The following is a 17,402-nucleotide window of genomic DNA, read 5'->3' as shown; positions in this document are numbered from 1 at the left end:
CAACGGATCCGCCCAAAAAAAAAATGTATTTCCGTTCAAAGATAGAACATGCCTATTATTGTCCACATAACGGGCAAGGATAGTACTGTTCTATCAGGGGCCAGCTGTTCCGGAAAACTGAAAAAAAAAAGCCATGGGGTCGTGTGCAAGAAGCCCAAGTTCTTCAGTTTGAATAAAGTAGCAGACACACACATGCACTGCATTCCACTTTCTACAAGACTGCTGGAGATAGCGGAGTACTATCTCCAGTAGCATCATACAGTAAAATCAAGTGAGTCTGCGGAGTCATTCTAACAGAGCAACTGGAGCCCCCATTCTTGTCCACAGTATAAGGGGATATGTGCAAAGTTGCTATAATGGGGCAACCCCTTTAAATAACAATGAGGGCTCTCCAAATTTCAAAAGGAGGCATAAGCTACTTCATTCCCACTGTTGCAGCGATTTTGGCCATCCTGGCGAATTCTCTTAGCATCAGCAGATCCTAGGACACAATGTGATTAACTCATGGGGCCGAACTTATTAAAATATGCCACTTTTAGTGGTGTAAAAAAACTTGCAAACTGCACAGCTGCAACTTTTTCAATGGCACTTGTGCAACATTTTTTGCACGAGTGCAGTTACACTACTGGCTTTGTCACTGTCCCGAAAATTGAGCATGGTGGCCCTGCCACATTTATTTTCTTGCCAGTTCAAGCACACGGACTGCTGGATGCTAGGCCTAACTTCTGACAAAGCGCACGCCTTTTGCCTGGTTACCCATTGTACGCCACTGAGCTCTGATAAAAACAAGGCCATAATCTCTGTAGCCCAAACAGAGAAAAAAAGTGTAACAAAACACACTGCCATATTTTCATATAAACAGCAGTGTATTTAAGACACAATTATGTGTCACTGGCTTTGTCACTGTCCCGAAAATTGAGCATGGTGGCCCTGCCACATTTATTTTCTTGCCAGTTCAAGCACACGGACTGCTGGATGCTAGGCCCAACTTCTGACAAAGCGCACGCCTTTTGCCTGGTTACCCATTGTACGCCACTGAGCTCTGATAAAAACAAGGCCATAATCTCTGTAGCCCAAACAGAGAAAAAAAGTGTAACAAAACACACTGCCATATTTTCATATAAACAGCAGTGTATTTAAGACACAATTATGTCAGCCTGCTGATCTAAACTCTAATTGAAAAAGAAAAAAAATTGAACACTTATCATAAAACCTCAGGGGATGTGCAAGAATGGAGGGGTTTTTAGCAAACCCCCCCAACTTGGCCGGACCTGTAAAGAGAAGCTTACTTACACTTACCTGCTTCTCTGTGCTGGATCCCCGCTACTTCCAGGCCTGAGATGCTCTGCTGGGTTCCCTCTCTGTTAACATTCCGTTTGAGATCGCCTGCCGAATCCCGGTGACCGAATCCCCTTGCGCCATGTGACTATTAGTCATGATGGTGATCTGGCCAAACCCCCTTTCCCTTCATTCTTGCACAACCCCTTTAAAACTGGCAATACATTTTATACAACTCTTTCAGCTGACAATTATTCATGCTGACTAAACCTCATAAACATGCATATTATCTCAAGAGCAAGAGGGGAGTACAGATCTGCAAGGCACATCTCCCTCAAGAACAAAAGGATCAGGCATGTTAAAACGCAACAGGCCTGAAACACCCCCCCCCCCCTAATAATATCACAGTATACAATATATATATTATATATCAGTCTGTCTCACAATAACCCATGGGTTCATCCAACATTTATGTAAGGTGTATGACCACCTTAATCTAGATATCATGCCAAATGTAATAGTGTGTTTTTTTTAATCAACAGACAAAATAACAAATCTCCAGCCTAACGGGTAAAATATTAAAATGCGACTGGAGTTTAAAATAAAGGGGTTTTCTGGGATTTTAGAACCCCTGGAGAGGTCATCAGTATCTGATCGGTAGGGGTCAGACACCCAGGACCCCTACTAATCAACTGTTTTAGAAGGCACCGGAGCTCCAAGTGGCGATGCGGCCTTCTCTCTGCTCTCCAAGTACAGTGCCACCAATTTCATAGCGGCTGTGCTTGGTATTACAGCTTAGCCCCATTCACTTCAATGGGGCTGAGCTGCGCCTACACCATGTGACCAACAGACGTGACCTAACATGGCCTAGGCACTCACCTATCATGTACTGATGACCTATCCAGAGGAGAGTTGATCAGTTCGAAAATATCAGAAAACCCCTTTAAAGGGAGTCTGTCATCACAGTTTTACCTTTTTAACCCTTCCCATAGCTTTCTAGCAGCATTACAGTTGATAAAAACGTTACCTGTATAAGCAATCGTGGACTTCTAAATCTGGCAAAAATCATCTTAGTAGGATATGCAAATGAGGGCTCGCAAGCGCCCAGGGGCGGTGTCAACCTCATAGGTGCCCAGGCAGCTCTGCCTTATCATCGCTTCCCCCCGCCCAGTCTTTCCCTCTGCCCGCCCATCTTCTTACTACTTCTCTCGCTGAGATCCCACGCCTGCCTTCGGCCGCTGCATGCGCACTGCGATGGCCATTCCTGGTACGGCATCACAGTAATTAATGCGCATGCGCCGGCTATCCTACTAAGATGATTTTTGCCAGTTTTATAAGTCCACGATTGCTTATAAAGGCAACGTTTTTATCAACTAATGCTGCTAGAAAGCTATGGGAAGGTTTAAAAAGGTGAAACCGTGATGACAGACTCCCTTTAAGTCTTTTGAACACCAGTCACTTTATAATGTTTTATATGTTAAGCTGCAGATTTGTTATTTTATCTTGAGTTGCTGAACTTAACTATTACATGTGGCATGATAGAGAAAACCCCCTTAAACAATAAATGGTCAGCCAGTGCCACCGTAATTGGTGGGCTCAGCTGACAATCTAGTATAGCCCCCTTTAGTATTTGAACAATGCACAATAAGTGCACAAATACAGAAAAATCAACATTTTATGTGTGACATTAAATATGCCATGGAAACTGTCGTACCTGAAGGCTTTCACTTGACTTGTTATGTACAATTTGCAGATGTATTCTAAAATTTTGCAAGGAATTACAGGAAAAGCTGCAGTCCTGCAGAGCCAGACAATGAAAACAAAAAAAAAATAAAAAAGGTAAAGGTTTAATTAGTTTGAACAAATAGCAATAAAGGTGAAATACAGGAAGCATACTGGTAATACGATAAAATCCTACAAACACTGAAGGACTGGGTGCGATTGTCTATCATGCATCAAATAAAAACTGTGAATGCATTTAAATGGTGCAGCGTGCATGTTCTGTCTCCCATCTCTCTACCTGCTGCTGCTATGTCTATGGCAAAGCAGGAAAAGAGATGGTACATACACACTATGCGCGCCGTCTCCTCATACAGCTGATCGTTGGTGGTGCCGGGAGTCAGACCCCTGCCAATCTGATATTGATGACCTATCGTGAGGATAGATTATTAAAAGCACAGGGGTTAACCAAAATGCGTCTGCCATATGTTTAGTATGTGATCCCAGACTAGGATTACAACCTGCAGCACATGCACGCGTCCAAGTTGCTTGCTAGCACTTCCGTGAGAGATTCAGACTCACGTATGCGCTGCAGGTTGTAATACCAGTTTGGGGTCACATGAAGAACGTATGGCAGCCGCATTTCGGATAACCCTTTTACGATGGGTCTGAACCTAGCGGGAACAAAAAAAAAAAAAAAAGGAACAACAACAACAGCCTAGAACTTGGTGGGAGTAACACAAAAAAAAAAAAAAAAAAAACTTTTCTTGCTTGTGTAATTTGAGGGACACAGGACCATGGGATGTTCGAAACAGTACATAGGAGTAGGAAAAACTATGAAAAAAAAAGACCACACTGCCGGATGCACCTTGGTTACTGCGGCCTGTTGTACTTTGCACCCCAAAGCATCCAAGGATGCAAAAGTATGCACCTGGCATTGTTGAAGGTGTGTAGAAAAGACCACACAGCAGCCTTACACATCTAAAGAGACACCCAATCAAGGGGCATAACGACTCTGGTAGTGGCTGAAGTTAGAGAATACTGCTGAGGAAAGCGATTGGCTGCAGTCATCATATGTCATATACCTGCACAACACCAATGCTGATCTCAGTGCCGGAAAAGAAAAAACGCTAGTGTGAAAGTACTCAAAGAAAGTGAAAGTATAGCTTGCCCTGCAAAAAACAGGCTCTCGTCTGGCTATGTGAACAGAAGAATAAAGTTATAGCTAAATGAAGGCAGAGGGTGAAAAACTAAAATGCAAAACCCCTATGTCGGGAAGGGGTTAAAAAGGGGCTGTTTATTTTTTAAGTACATTGGTGCTTGAAAGTTTGTGAATCTGTAAGAATTCTCTATATTTTTGCATAAATATGACCTAAAACTACATGAGATTTTCACACAAGTCATAAAAGTAGATAATCAAATAAGTAAAAAATATTAGACTTATACATGTAATACTGGATCATTTTCCTCAATAAATAAATGACTAAGTGGCAAAAGTATGTGAACCTTTAAGAAGAGGAGGTGGTGCTTGTGCAAGCGCTACTTCCTCTTTAACCCCGTCCCGGCAGTGACGTACTAGCACAGCATCTAGCTGTCTTACATTTAGGCACCTTGCAGACGAGCACTCCTCCCGCAGCAAGTCCACATCGCAGCACCGGGCCTGACCTCCCAGCACTGAAGGGATTCACATAGCACTGTATTGATTTATGATGCGATATAACCCTTACAGTTTTGGAATGTATTGGATAACACTGACCGTATTATGCCAGTGTTATCCAATACATTCCAGAACTGTAAGAGTTACATAGCATCATAAATCAATATATTGCTATGTGACCCCCGGCAGCGCTGGGAGGTCAAGCCAGGAGCTGCGTTGCTGACTTGCTGCGGGAGGAATGCTCATCTGCAAGGGGCATTCAACATTTTTCTTGCCTAAAACAGGCATAGAAAATAGTTAATGAGACAGGCCTGCCAGCCTGTCCCATTCCCCGCAATCTGCGACTGTAATACGCCTAATATAGGAGTATTTCAGCTAAAAAAATGACCCCCCTTAGTTTAAAATTTGCATTTACAAAATACACTCCCATATAAAATAAAAACGAGATTTTTGTATAACTTACCAGTAAAATCTCTTTCTCGCTCTTCCTTGGGGGACACAGGAACTCTTGGGTATAGCTTATCTCCATAGGAGGCGTGACACTAAGTAAAAGACTGTTAAGCCCCTCCTCCAGCAGCTATACCCTCAGCCTGGAGAGAGAGACTTCCAGTTATGTGCCCAAGTAGTGCAAGACAAAGGCAAGGAGTAACCAAACCAATACCAACAAGTCAGAAAAAAACACCCGTAGGGCAACAAAAAACAATGGGTGGGCGCTGTGTCCCCCAAGGAAGAGCGAGAAAGAGATTTTACTGGTAAGTTATACAAAAATCTCGTTTTCTCGCCCAGTTCCTTGGGGGACACAGGAACTCTTGGGACGTTCAAAAGCAGTCCACAAACAGGGAGGGACCACAATCAAAAGCGAACCAGGCACCGTAAACATTAAGGCACCGCCGCCTGCAAGACCAAGCGGCCCAAAGCAGCATCCGCCGAGGCATAAGTGTTCACCCTGTAAAACTTGGTGAACGTGTGCAAAGAAGACCAGGTGGCCGCCTTGCACAGTTGTTCAGCCGAGGCACGATTACGCTGAGCCCAGGAAGCCCCGACCGCTCTGGTAGAATGAGCGGTAACACCAAAGGGCGGATCCCCGCCCCGAGCACGGTAAGCCTCAACGATAGCCATCTTGAGGAAGCGGGCAACAACCACCTTAGACGCCGCCAGCCCCCTGCGCGGACCCTCCGGAATCACAAACAGAGAATCTGAGCGTCTAAAGGGTCTGGTCACATCCAGGTAGATCCTGAGAGCCCGAACAACATCCAGACGGTGAAGCTCCCGCTCCCGCTCCCGGGGATGTGACGGGGACGGACACAGAGAAGGAAGGACAATATCCTCATTCAGGTGAAAGGCGGACACCACCTTCGGAAGAAAATCCGGAACAGGGCGGAGGACCACCTTGTCCTGGTGAAAAACCAAGAAAGGCTCCACGCAAGAAAGAGCCGCCAACTCAGACACACGCCGAAGAGACGTGATAGCGACGAGAAAGAAAACTTTGCAAGACAACAAGCGAGGGGAAACCTTGCGCAGAGGCTCGAAAGGGGAAGATTGGAGAGCCGTCAATACAACGTTAAGATCCCAAGCAGGAACGGGAGGGCGATAGGGGGGAGCACAGTGAGCAACCCCCTGAAGAAAGGTCTTAACCGGACCGAGCGGAGCCAGAGGACGCTGAAAAAGGACCGAAAGAGCCGAAATCTGACCCTTCAGGGTACTGAGACCCAAGCCCAGAACCAGACCAGACTGCAAAAAGGATAAAACCGTAGGAAGGGAAAACCTCAGAGGGGGAGTCCCCAAGGCCTCACAGAAAGCCAAATAGGCCCGCCAGGTACGATAATAAATCCTGGACGAGGCCGGTTTTCGCGCACGAATCATGGTACGGACCACGTCAGCAGAAAACCCCCGCCGCGTCAGGACCGCGGTTTCAATAGCCACGCCGTCAAACGTAGCGACCCTAAATGCTGGTGGAAGATGGGCCCCTGAGAGAGGAGGTCTTCTCTGAGAGGCAAGGGAGCGTCTGCCAGAAGCAACATAAGGTCGGCGTACCACGGACGACGCGGCCAGTCCGGGGCGATTAGGATTGCTGGCGTGCCCTCCGCCGCAATCTTCCGAAGGACACGCGGAAGAAGAGGCAGGGGCGGAAACACGTAGAGGAGCGAAAACTCCGTCCAGGGGAGGACGAGCGCGTCCGCGCCGTAAGCGTCCGGATCCTTGGCCCTGGCCACGTAGATGGGAAGTTTGTGGTTGAATCTGGAGGCCATGAGATCCACGTCCGGACGACCCCAACGGAGACAAAGAGACTCGAAGACGTCGGGGTGCAGAGACCACTCCCCCGGGTCGATCGTCGTCCGGCTGAGGAAATCCGCCGCCCAATTGTCCACCCCCGGAATGTAAATGGCCGAAAGGGCAGGAACATGAACCTCCGCCCAGCGAAGGATCAGAGACACCTCCCTCATCGCCGCCGCGCTGCGAGTGCCCCCCTGGTGATTTATGTACGCCACAGCCGTGGCATTGTCCGATTGGACCCGAACAGGGCGACCCTGAAGCAACGAAGTCCAGTGTCGGAGCGAGAGGAGGATGGCCCTCAGCTCCAGAACATTGATCAGCAGTCTGGACTCCGATGGAGACCAAGTGCCCTGGACGGACCGAGGAGGAAACACTCCCCCCCAACCCCGCAGACTGGCATCGGTGGTAATCACCAGCCAAGTCATTGGCAGGAAAGACTTCCCCTGAAGAGGGGTCCGCAGCCACCAGAGGAGAGAGGAACGAACCTGGGGGGAAAGGGGAAAATGCAGATCCAGACTCTCCTGGGACTTGTCCCAGGCGGACAGAATGGCCGTCTGAAAGGTGCGGGAGTGGTACTGTGCGTAAGGAATCGACTCGAAGCAGGACACCATCTGTCCCAGGACCCGCATGCTGAACCGGAAAGAAGGACGGCGGTGGGACAGAAGGCTCTGAACCGACCGATGGAGGAGCAGGCGCTTTTCCAACGGAAGCCGAACCACCGCTGAATCCGTATCCAGCAGCATCCCCAGAAAGACCAATTGCCGGGAAGGAACAAGAGAGGATTTGGGTAGGTTGATAACCCAACCGAACCGGCGCAAGGTTTGCAGCGAGAGATCCACACTGGCGGAAGTCAGTGACAGAGAAGGCGCCTTGATTAGGAGGTCGTCCAGATATGGAAGCAGAAAAACTCCCCTGGAACGAAGTAAGGCGAGGACCGGGGCAAGGACCTTTGTGAAAACACGAGGGGCCGTCGCCAGCCCGAAGGGAAGGGCAACGAACTGGTAGTGGTCGGACCCCACTGCAAAACGCAGAAAGCACTGATGACACCGTGCGATTGGAATATGAAGGTAGGCGTCCTGGATGTCGATGGAGGCCAGGAACTCCCCCTGTTCCAGAGAGGCCACCACCGACCTGAGAGACTCCATTCGGAAACGCTGAAGACGAAGGAAGCGGTTCAGCCGTTTTAGATCCAGAATGGGTCGCACCGAACCCTCCTTCTTGGGGACCACAAAAAGGTTCGAATAGAACCCCTTGAACCTGTCTCCCATAGGAACCGGGGCGATGACTCCTTTGTCTAGAAGAGTGTGAACGGCAGCAAAGAAATCGGCCGCCCCTCGGGAATCCCGGGGAACCCGAGAGCGAAAGAACCGAACTGGGGGAAGGGACGCAAACTCGAGTTTGTACCCGGAAGACACAACCTCGAGAGCCCAGGCGTCGGAGACGTGCGCCTGCCAGAAGTCCCTGAACAGGAGGAGACGTCCCCCCACCCGGGTGGGTGGGGGCGCACCTTCAGGCGGGGGCCTGCTTGGTCGCGGGAGCGCGAGCAGGTTGAGATTTGCACCAGGAGGGCTGGGTCCGAAAAAAGGGTTTCTTACGCCTGTCCTGGACAGGGTTAGCGGACGGACCTGAGGCGGTGCGAGGAGCGGAAGCCCTACGAGAAGACCTGAAGCGGGAGAAGGTGGGACGACCACGAGTGGAGCTCCTAGCCTTGGATTGGGGAAGATGGGTACTCTTCCCCCCCCCCCCGTGGCTTCAGAGATGATTTCATCCAAACGGGTCCAGAACAAACGAGAACCAGAGAAAGGAAGGCTAGTAAGAGACCGCTTTGACGCGGCGTCCGCCGACCAAACCTTTAACCAAAGCTCCCTCCTAGCCGAAACGGCCAGGGCAGACGAACGGGCAATAAGAGCCCCTGCATCCAGGGATGCTTCACATACAAATCTACCAGCCTGAACGATAAGTTGAGCCAAGGCACGGAGGTCTTGAATAGGGACGTCGGATTCAAGCTCCAGATCCAGCTGAGACGCCCATTCTGAAACCGCTTTTCCAGCCCAAGCGGAGGCAAAGACTGGCCTAAGCGCGGATCCGGAGGCCGAAAAGATACCCTTTGTGAGGGCCTCTATACGGCGATCCTCAGTGGATTGTAAGGAAGAACCATCTGCGACGGGAATAGCCGTGCTCTTGGACAAACGGGCCACAGGGGGGTCGACCTTAGGAGGAGACGCCCAGTTTGTGATGCAATCCGCCGGAAACGGATAACAAACATCTAACTTTTTTGGAGGGGTAAAACGTGCATCAGGACGGGCCCAGGCCTTAGAAACCACTGACGAAAAGTCAGCATGGAGGGGAAAAACCGCAGAAGCCTGCTTCTGGCGAAAAAAGGAAACACTGTTTTTTTCAGGATCAGGAGGATCATCGCGAATCTTAAAGGTATCACGGATATTGTTTATAAGGTGGCCCACAGCGGAAGCCAGCTTTGAAGGCAGTGCCGAATCCATATCCCAATCGGAATCAACCAGCTCCCCTTCAGAGGGCAAATCCTGCAAAGAGGAAGGACCCGACTGAGAACGCACCCTTGGGGGGGATACCGAAGCATCCGAGGATGACCGGTGATCCGCCCTTGAGAGACTCAGACGGGTCGGCCAAGATAGCGGACCCGGAGGGCCCAGCAGGGGAATCATCCGGCTGCGACAAGGGCAACACATCTGCAAGTCGGCCCACAACGCTAGTGAGACTAACCACAGCCTGGGAGAGGGATCTAGCCCAGTCAGGGGGATCCAAGAGGCCAGGGGGTGACACAACAGATGGCGGACCCTGCGATGGGTCTTTGCAAAGCGAGCAATGTGGGTCAGACTGCCCTTGAGGAAGGGGCGCCTTACATGCGGTGCAGGTATGATACCAAGGTCCCACAGGCACTAAGGGGTCAGACATGTTGGTAGGAGCAATAGAAAAAACCCTGCGTCCAGGCCAGGGGGCTACAGTGGAGGAAGGGTCAACAGTCCTACCAGGTCACAGAGGAAGCAGAACGGCAGCGGCAGCAGCAGAAGAACGGCGGCGGCAACCAGAGCAATGGTCCGTCCTGCAGTGAGTATCCCAGAAGCACGCAGGCACGAGAGTGGGCGGGACTAGTGAGGCGCGGGAAGAAGGACGTCCGGCCCCTGACTGAAGACCAAGCAGGACGCTGGGACGGACCGAAACTCCGCCCCCCGCCGAAAACATTGTCGCGCGCGCGCGATTCAAATCCCGCTCTGAACCATCACAGGTCTCCCAATGGCCCCCGCCGCAGCGGAAGCGAGAGGTAGGAAGCCGAAAGAGGAGGACCGGGTTAGGCGTCCTGCAGAACAACGGCACAGCGGTCGCATACCCGGCCGCTCCCAAACAAGCCCCCCCCATGAGCGCCGCTCAGTACAGACAGGGCGCCAGGCCGCCTCCGAATCGGAGCAACGAGGCCATCAGCAAAAGGGAGAGCCTAGAACAGAACGGAGAGGAGAGGAAGGGAGGTGGAGGGGAGCGGAACGGCTGCACTAGCCACCTCACCATGCGACGTCTTCACCCTCTAGTCCATCCAGCTGGGACGCCCCTTCAGCCACTGGCACAAAAGTGACAGTAGCTGGAGAGGGGCTTGCAGGTGGGCGACCCAGTGCTGGCGGGATGCAGGGGAGCATGAGCTGCCCTGGTCCTCCTTTTCTTCTGTGGGGGAGGCAGCAGGGCGGATAACCGGCCCTGGTGCAGCTCAACCCCGGGAAAACAGAGAAGTCTACTGCGACTCTGTTGTCCCTGTGGAAAAATCCAAGTGAAAAAAATAAAATAAAAAATTAAAAACTCTAAAATCTTCTCAAGACAACTCTGCAGTGCAGAGAGTGTCTTGCCTCCTTGACACTAAGCAAAAAACTGGAAGTCTCTCTCTCCAGGCTGAGGGTATAGCTGCTGGAGGAGGGGCTTAACAGTCTTTTACTTAGTGTCACGCCTCCTATGGAGATAAGCTATACCCAAGAGTTCCTGTGTCCCCCAAGGAATTGGGCGAGAAATGACATTTACAAAACGATGCCAACATGAAGTAGGCATATGGGGAATGATGATTAGTTTGTCTTAATAGCAGAGAAAATTGCAAATTTTTAAAAATGTTCTGTAAATTACATCAACTAAAACTTACAACTAACATGAAGCACAATGTATCACGAGAATACAGTCTCAGAATGGCTTGGATAAGTAAAAGTTTCCAGAGTAATTAACAAAGTGACAAATCAAAAGATTTTAATTTCACGCAATTACAAAAGAATTCAGATCCTGGTGCTGGTTTTAAAAATGTGGAATATTTTTGGTTGGACAACCCCTTTAAGCCTCACGCACACGACTGTTGTGCAGCCGTTCACATTGCAAGAAATAGAACATGTTTTTTTTTGCAGTGCAGAGGGACGGACAGAAACACCACAGAAGCACTCAAGTGGGGAGCACACGGTCAGTGCCTGCATATTGCGGACCCGCTGTACGCAGGCCGCAATATGGCCACGGCTGTGTGCAAGAGGCCTAAACATGAAAACTGGCTCAGTCTTCAAGGGGTTAAAGAAAAAGTACAGAAATATAAACAAACTGAATCAAAAGTATAAACTTCTGAATTACACTTTCCAAATGACAGTATATGGATATGTCGAGTAATAAGCATGAACACATGTTTGCTGAATTCAAGTATATAAGCAAAATTGAGATGTGAACAGCCCATAAAAAGTTTGTAAAACTTCAGACAAACAGCATGCAGACTAGTAGTTACACGTGCATACTGGGTGGTACTTCTACTATTGGTCGATTATCTGCCAACTTGAATCGATTATGTTTGGTGCCCCTGAATCATCGAATCCTTGTAGAAGAAAAAATACATCTGTTGAAGGATAACTATACACTGCTCCATGACAGTTTTATTTATGATTAAGCAAGAAGCCCCCACTGCAATGTGACCTGCCTGGATAGTGTACATAAATGCACTGTAATAGAAATAACTGCTTTCCATTAGACCTGATCTATCATTTAGGTACACACACCCAATACAAAGACAATCACATCAGTACTTACATCGCATGAGAATTTTGCTTTCCCATTTGGATTCGGAGCTGCTTGATTTGGGTCGCCTTTATAGTTGTTCTGGAAAATAAAAAGTTGGAAGATTATTTAACAGTGACTTTCACAGTGTCCGCCCCTTTAAAGGGAACCGGTCACTGGGATTTTGTGTATAGAGCTGAGGACATGGGTTGCTAGATGGCCACTAGCACATCCACAATACCCAGTCCACAATAGCATCGCGAGATTACGGCGCTGTAGCTTTCTGATGTCGGGGAGCAAGGAGGAGATTCTGAGGATGTGGGGTGGTGCTGGGCTCCTTCACGCTGGACTCATCTCAGGTTAAGTTGCATATGTATAAAATCGTTGTTGTTTTTTTACACAATAAAAGCACACAGAGCTATGGGGACTGGGTATTGCGGATGTGCTAGAACCAATCTAGCAACCCATGTCCTCAGCTCTATCAGCAAAATCCTGGTGACAGGTTCCCTTTAAAACCTGGAGTAAAACTGTGTTTATGGCAGTTGGGATTTGAAGAGAAAGAATTGCAGGCTTGTATTGGCTAACGTGGGTCATTTTTTGGGAATCTCTCAGGAACGGTACATACTAGAGAGCTGGGTCAAAGTGCCCTGTACTGATCTAGGACCGGGACCAATATCAGCTCTTACCAGCTGGTCACGCAAATTCCTAGATCACCGATAGGAGAACAAAAGGAGGGGACCCGAATTCCGGAATTTGATTCAAGCAACCTCCCAAAATACCCCGATGCTTCCTGATGACCCGGTTGAGTTCATTGCTATGCTCAGTATATTGTGAGATAAATTGAATCCTATGATGGGATCCCTTTACATCCTTTCTCATCAATGTATCGTGTCTGTCAATAGCATGTACCTTGTCAAATTGAGACTAATAATCTAGGAGGATAACCCCTTTGTTTAAACTTGTCAACCATGACTTCAAGCGTGTCATCAAGGACATCGGGGTTGTTTGACTAGCTAGTGAGAGCTGATATTGGTCCCGGTCCTAGATCAGTAAAGGGCACTTTGACCCAGCGGAGTCTGAGATGCTTCCCATGTCTCAGCTGTGTCAACAGTAAACATATTTGCAAGGGCAAAGCTTTTGTACATCCAATCACTGATGTGAGGTATTCTATTCCTTTTTACCTCACATGTAATTCTAACTTTGTGATATATGTCTTAGGCTACTTTCACACTAGCGTTCGGGTGTCCGCTTGTGAGCTCCGTTTGAAGGGCACACTATGGCTCAATCTTCAAACGGATCCGTCCACCATTGACTTTCAATGTAAAAGTCTGGACGGATCCGTTCAGGCTACTTTCACACTTAGAATTTTTTTTACAATATAATGCAGACGGATCCGTTCTGAACGGAGCCACCGTCTGCATTATATGAGCGGATCCGTCTCAGACGGATCCGCTCTGAACGCTAGTGTGAAAGTAGCCTTCAGCTGCCCCTGCAAATTATTGTATGCGGGCGAGACATCAACAGATCTGAAAACCCATTTAAACAACTATCGATCCACTATCAGGAAGAAACGCCAGGATTTGCCCATCCCTAAACATTTTTTAGTTAAATCACTCAGAGAAACAAATAAAATGTTGGATTATTGACCATATTTCTTTACCCAGACGTGGAGGGAATTGTTTTGGATACATACATTACAATCCAGGGGTATATTCTTAAGGGATTGGTTTGCCTCAATGTCCTTTTGCATTTTTGTTTTGTCTTTGTTCTGTAGTGGTGATTATTGCTAAACATAAGTGATCGTAATAGTTTTTGATGATTCTATTCTCTTTCTCTTATAGTATTTTCAATGAAAGACGAGGAGTGATAGAGAAGACACTAGCATACTTTATGGATGAACATTGTTATCCCATGCTTGTCTAGTACAATTGTGTTATTATCTGTGCCATTGTCCAGGTTGAGCCTTGATGTACATTTTTTATATTGTACCCCATTGTAGTCAGGAGAACCCTGTTCTCGGCTGGGATAGGAGGCGTGTATGGGGTGGTGCTTAGATGCACGATTGGCACAGCAATACCGGTTGGGCTCATATTAAATGCCAATTATTAGGATAATGTACCCCCTTGACAAGGAGTGTCTACGTCCTACATTTGCTTCCTGCTAGCCAATATTATAATAGTATTACAACTTGGGACAACTTTGCCAATATTCAATATGGCGCTTCCCGACTCGGCTTGATGTGGGCATGCGCGTTGGAACATTGGCAGCAGCTTCCGGTCTGGCCGTGTCCGAATGGGGAGGAGATGCGTGATACGTCCACCCCGGACGTACGGAATGAGATCATACAGTCGAGACGCAACCTGGCGCTTGCGCATTGATAGTTGTTACACGCCGAGTTTGGCCATTGACCGCATGTGGATTTACGATGGTTCTGTGTGGTATGTTACTGATCTTATCCTTTGCTCCACCTTTTCATATTTTAATCTAATTATCATGATACACGGCAGCTGATATGTATTGGTGTCATTTATGGATTCTATTCATTGTCCGCACTTTATAATTATCAATTTTTGTAATTCCCATGCAATCATGCTTTTTATAATCATTGTAATACACTGTATCATGTTATTTCACATTGTATTCATTATTTTTATTATATTTCTATTGTAATGATCATGTTGATTGATTGCTCCACCCCTTAATCATAGTTGTCCATTTATACTCTGTATTGCACTTATGGTTTATGCTTGAAAAAAGCTCTGTGTCCGAGCCAAAACGTTGCCTCACTGTGCCACTTGGGCAGAATAAATCACGGTTTTCTATTGGAAGCGCTGTCCGTTTCGTTCTATATTTCACTGGCGCATGCGCAGTGCATGTTTGTATGGAGCCGAGATACCGGCGCAAGCGCACTGTAATTGTGCATACTGCGCCGGCTGGGGAATAAGATGGGGACGGCGCTTCCACTCGCAGGAGGCGGTGACATCATTAGTGACGATCCGTCTCCTGCTTTTGACAGGAAAAAAAAGAAGTCGGACTTTGGCCGGAACCAAAGAAAAGCCATCTGGAGGGACCACGGGAACGGGAGCCAGATTTCAAGAACAGCTGCACTCTGGAACCAATAATCTTTCCTCCACATGTTAGCTTTGGATAGCCAAAAAAAGATTAAGCCCGGAGAACCCCTTTAAGCCTTCCAAAATAGAATATCTCATCCCAGACATTCTACAGGTTCAAAAGACATCACACATTTTCCAAACCTGCATTTTCTCAGTTGTAGTTTAAGGAATAAAACATCGATCACCAGCTGTAGACTTCTGTGGAGAAAAACATTTAGTTAAAATATGCATAGTAAGATAAGTCTCACGGCCACAATAAAGTTACTATTCTAAACATCTAGTGGTTTCTTTGTTTTCTAGTAAGGGCTGTGTTTAAAACTAACAGCACAGTGAAAACATTAAAGGGGTTTTTGGTTTCCAGTACTGATTACGTACCGTTAGGATAGGTCATCAGTATCAGATTGGCAGGGATTCGACTCTCAGCCAATCAGCTGTTTAACGAGAAAGTGGCGCTCATACGATGCCGTCGACAATGCAGACGAGAGCAGTTGTAGTAATGGGAAGGAGGAGCTGTAATTACACTGCCCGCCAACGTAATGTCAATTGTGAACAGTGAAGGGAATGCAGGGCTTATACAAGTGCTGCAGTCTCTTCAAACAGCTGATCAGCAGGGGTACTGGGAGTCGAACCCCCACCAAACTGATACTGATGACCTATCCTGAGAATACATCTCTATTGAGAACCGGACAACCCCTTTAAAGTCGTACAGGGACATTTATCACATGCTTTTCATCTCTATTATGGCGTAAAAAAAAAATAATAATAAATGATAGCGCAAGCCGTAATAACGGTTTTTCCAAGTCTTGACACTTTTCAAAAGTGGATGTGTCTACATGGCATGGTCTCCTGCAAGCCCAATAGGCTTGCTATCATTTACAAAGATAGTTCACATCTACCCTAGCACATCACCGGTGTAGATTGGAATTTCTGGTACATGGACTGCCTGGAGACGCGCCAAATGTATTCAGGGGCGTCACTGGACTAGGAAGAGGCTACGGCACTCATAGGAGCTTACTGGCGGAGGTGCCTGGGGTATGATTCCACCAATCACATACTGATGACCTATCCTGAAACATGGAAAAAACCCTTTAATGCCATTTACAGCAAGGAAGGCACATGTTGCTTGGTTCTGCTTATCAAGTAGATAACTTGATATAGATGGGTCCATATACCCTGGAGTACATGAACAACGGAGACAGAAGTGCCTGAAAGGTGAAATGTCCAACGATCACGATCTGACCTGTGAACGTTGTTAGCATATCAGGTGGGAGTGTATACAGACAACACGAAGTGCCCCTCCAGGTTCGAGCATGCACTACATACCAGCCTGCACTGGGAGTGGACTACTCGTCTTACTGTAATCAAAGCCACCATAACACACGCATACAGTTTATAATCATCTCTACCTGCACTACACTGCCTCCGTCCAGCGAAACCATCCGGAAATGACAATGACGTCACTTCCGCACCGAGCCACACCAATCTCCTGCTGTCTGAACTTGTGACGTCACAAGGTCCTTACGGCGCATGGGATTTAGACGCCACCCTTCTGTTATCCAAGAAACGTCTAGAAGAAGTAAGCAACGATGTGATTGGCGGTTGGCCGATGACGCGCCAAAGACGCGCGATTACACAGAGACTAGAGGGAGCACGCGCTGCAGTGTGGCTGTGTTCACACGTGGTCTCTGCGGAAATGACGGCGCAATGTCTGGCAGTTGCTAAACTTCAGGGAGGGTTTATATTCCATGGCCTCAGAGTGGAGAAACACATAAAATGGCGGTGCACCTGACTGGCGCTCCCTACTCCTGAGCACTGTTGGTCATCTCAGTTGCTGCTAGGAGCAATAAGCAGAGGTGGACATGGTGACCAATTATGTGTCACCTCAGTGGTATGACTCCCCATGCGTGGTTCTTGAAGGCCATCTGAGCAGCTAGGAGAGGGGGACACACATGGTGTTACAGTAAGATTAATTTTAACCTCTTCCTGACAGCGATTTTCCGGTACGTTTTTGTTTTTTTTGCTCCCTACCTTCCAGGAGCCATAACAGTTTTTGTTTTCTTCATTCACATAGACATACAAGGGCTTGTTTTATGTGGGGCAAGTTCTTTCTAATGCCACCATTTAATGTTGCATACAGCAGAAAAAAAAAAAACTCCAAATGGGATGGAAATTGAAAAATAAACACCCAATTCTGCCACAGTTTTACGGGTTTTGTTTTTATGGCGTTCCAGGGCCGTCTTTAATATTGATTGGACCCTGGGCAGGAATTTACTTGGGCCCCCTGGATCCTGCCTTCCCTAGCATGCAATCACGCCCTCCACCACAAC

The 17,402-nt window shown here is 47.8% G+C and overlaps 1 protein-coding gene across 20 annotated transcripts in view; it reads right to left on the bottom strand.

The window, feature by feature from the left end:
- LOC122939068 overlaps positions 1–16,572 on the bottom strand; it is a 129,352-nt gene extending 112,780 nt beyond the window's left edge. For 19 of the 20 annotated variants that reach the window (XM_044295014.1, XM_044295015.1, XM_044295016.1 and 16 more), the window contains exons 1-4: positions 16,482–16,572; positions 15,217–15,273; positions 11,996–12,064; positions 2,993–3,076 (exon numbers count right to left, since the gene is read on the bottom strand). In XM_044295014.1, coding sequence (XP_044150949.1) covers positions 2,993–3,076; positions 11,996–12,064; positions 15,217–15,222 — 159 coding nt within the window. In that variant the 5' untranslated portion in view covers positions 15,223–15,273; positions 16,482–16,572. Of the gene's footprint in view, positions 1–2,992; positions 3,077–11,995; positions 12,065–15,216; positions 15,274–16,481 lie in introns of those variants that run through there. The other variant, XM_044295035.1, reaches the window with a different exon arrangement.
- Between the last annotated feature and the right edge of the window lie 830 nt (positions 16,573–17,402).

This window comes from Bufo gargarizans, chromosome 5 (assembly GCF_014858855.1).
Source record: "Bufo gargarizans isolate SCDJY-AF-19 chromosome 5, ASM1485885v1, whole genome shotgun sequence".
In the NCBI taxonomy this organism is placed as follows: Eukaryota; Metazoa; Chordata; class Amphibia; order Anura; family Bufonidae; genus Bufo; species Bufo gargarizans.
This window is presented reverse-complemented; position numbering and strand designations above follow the sequence as displayed.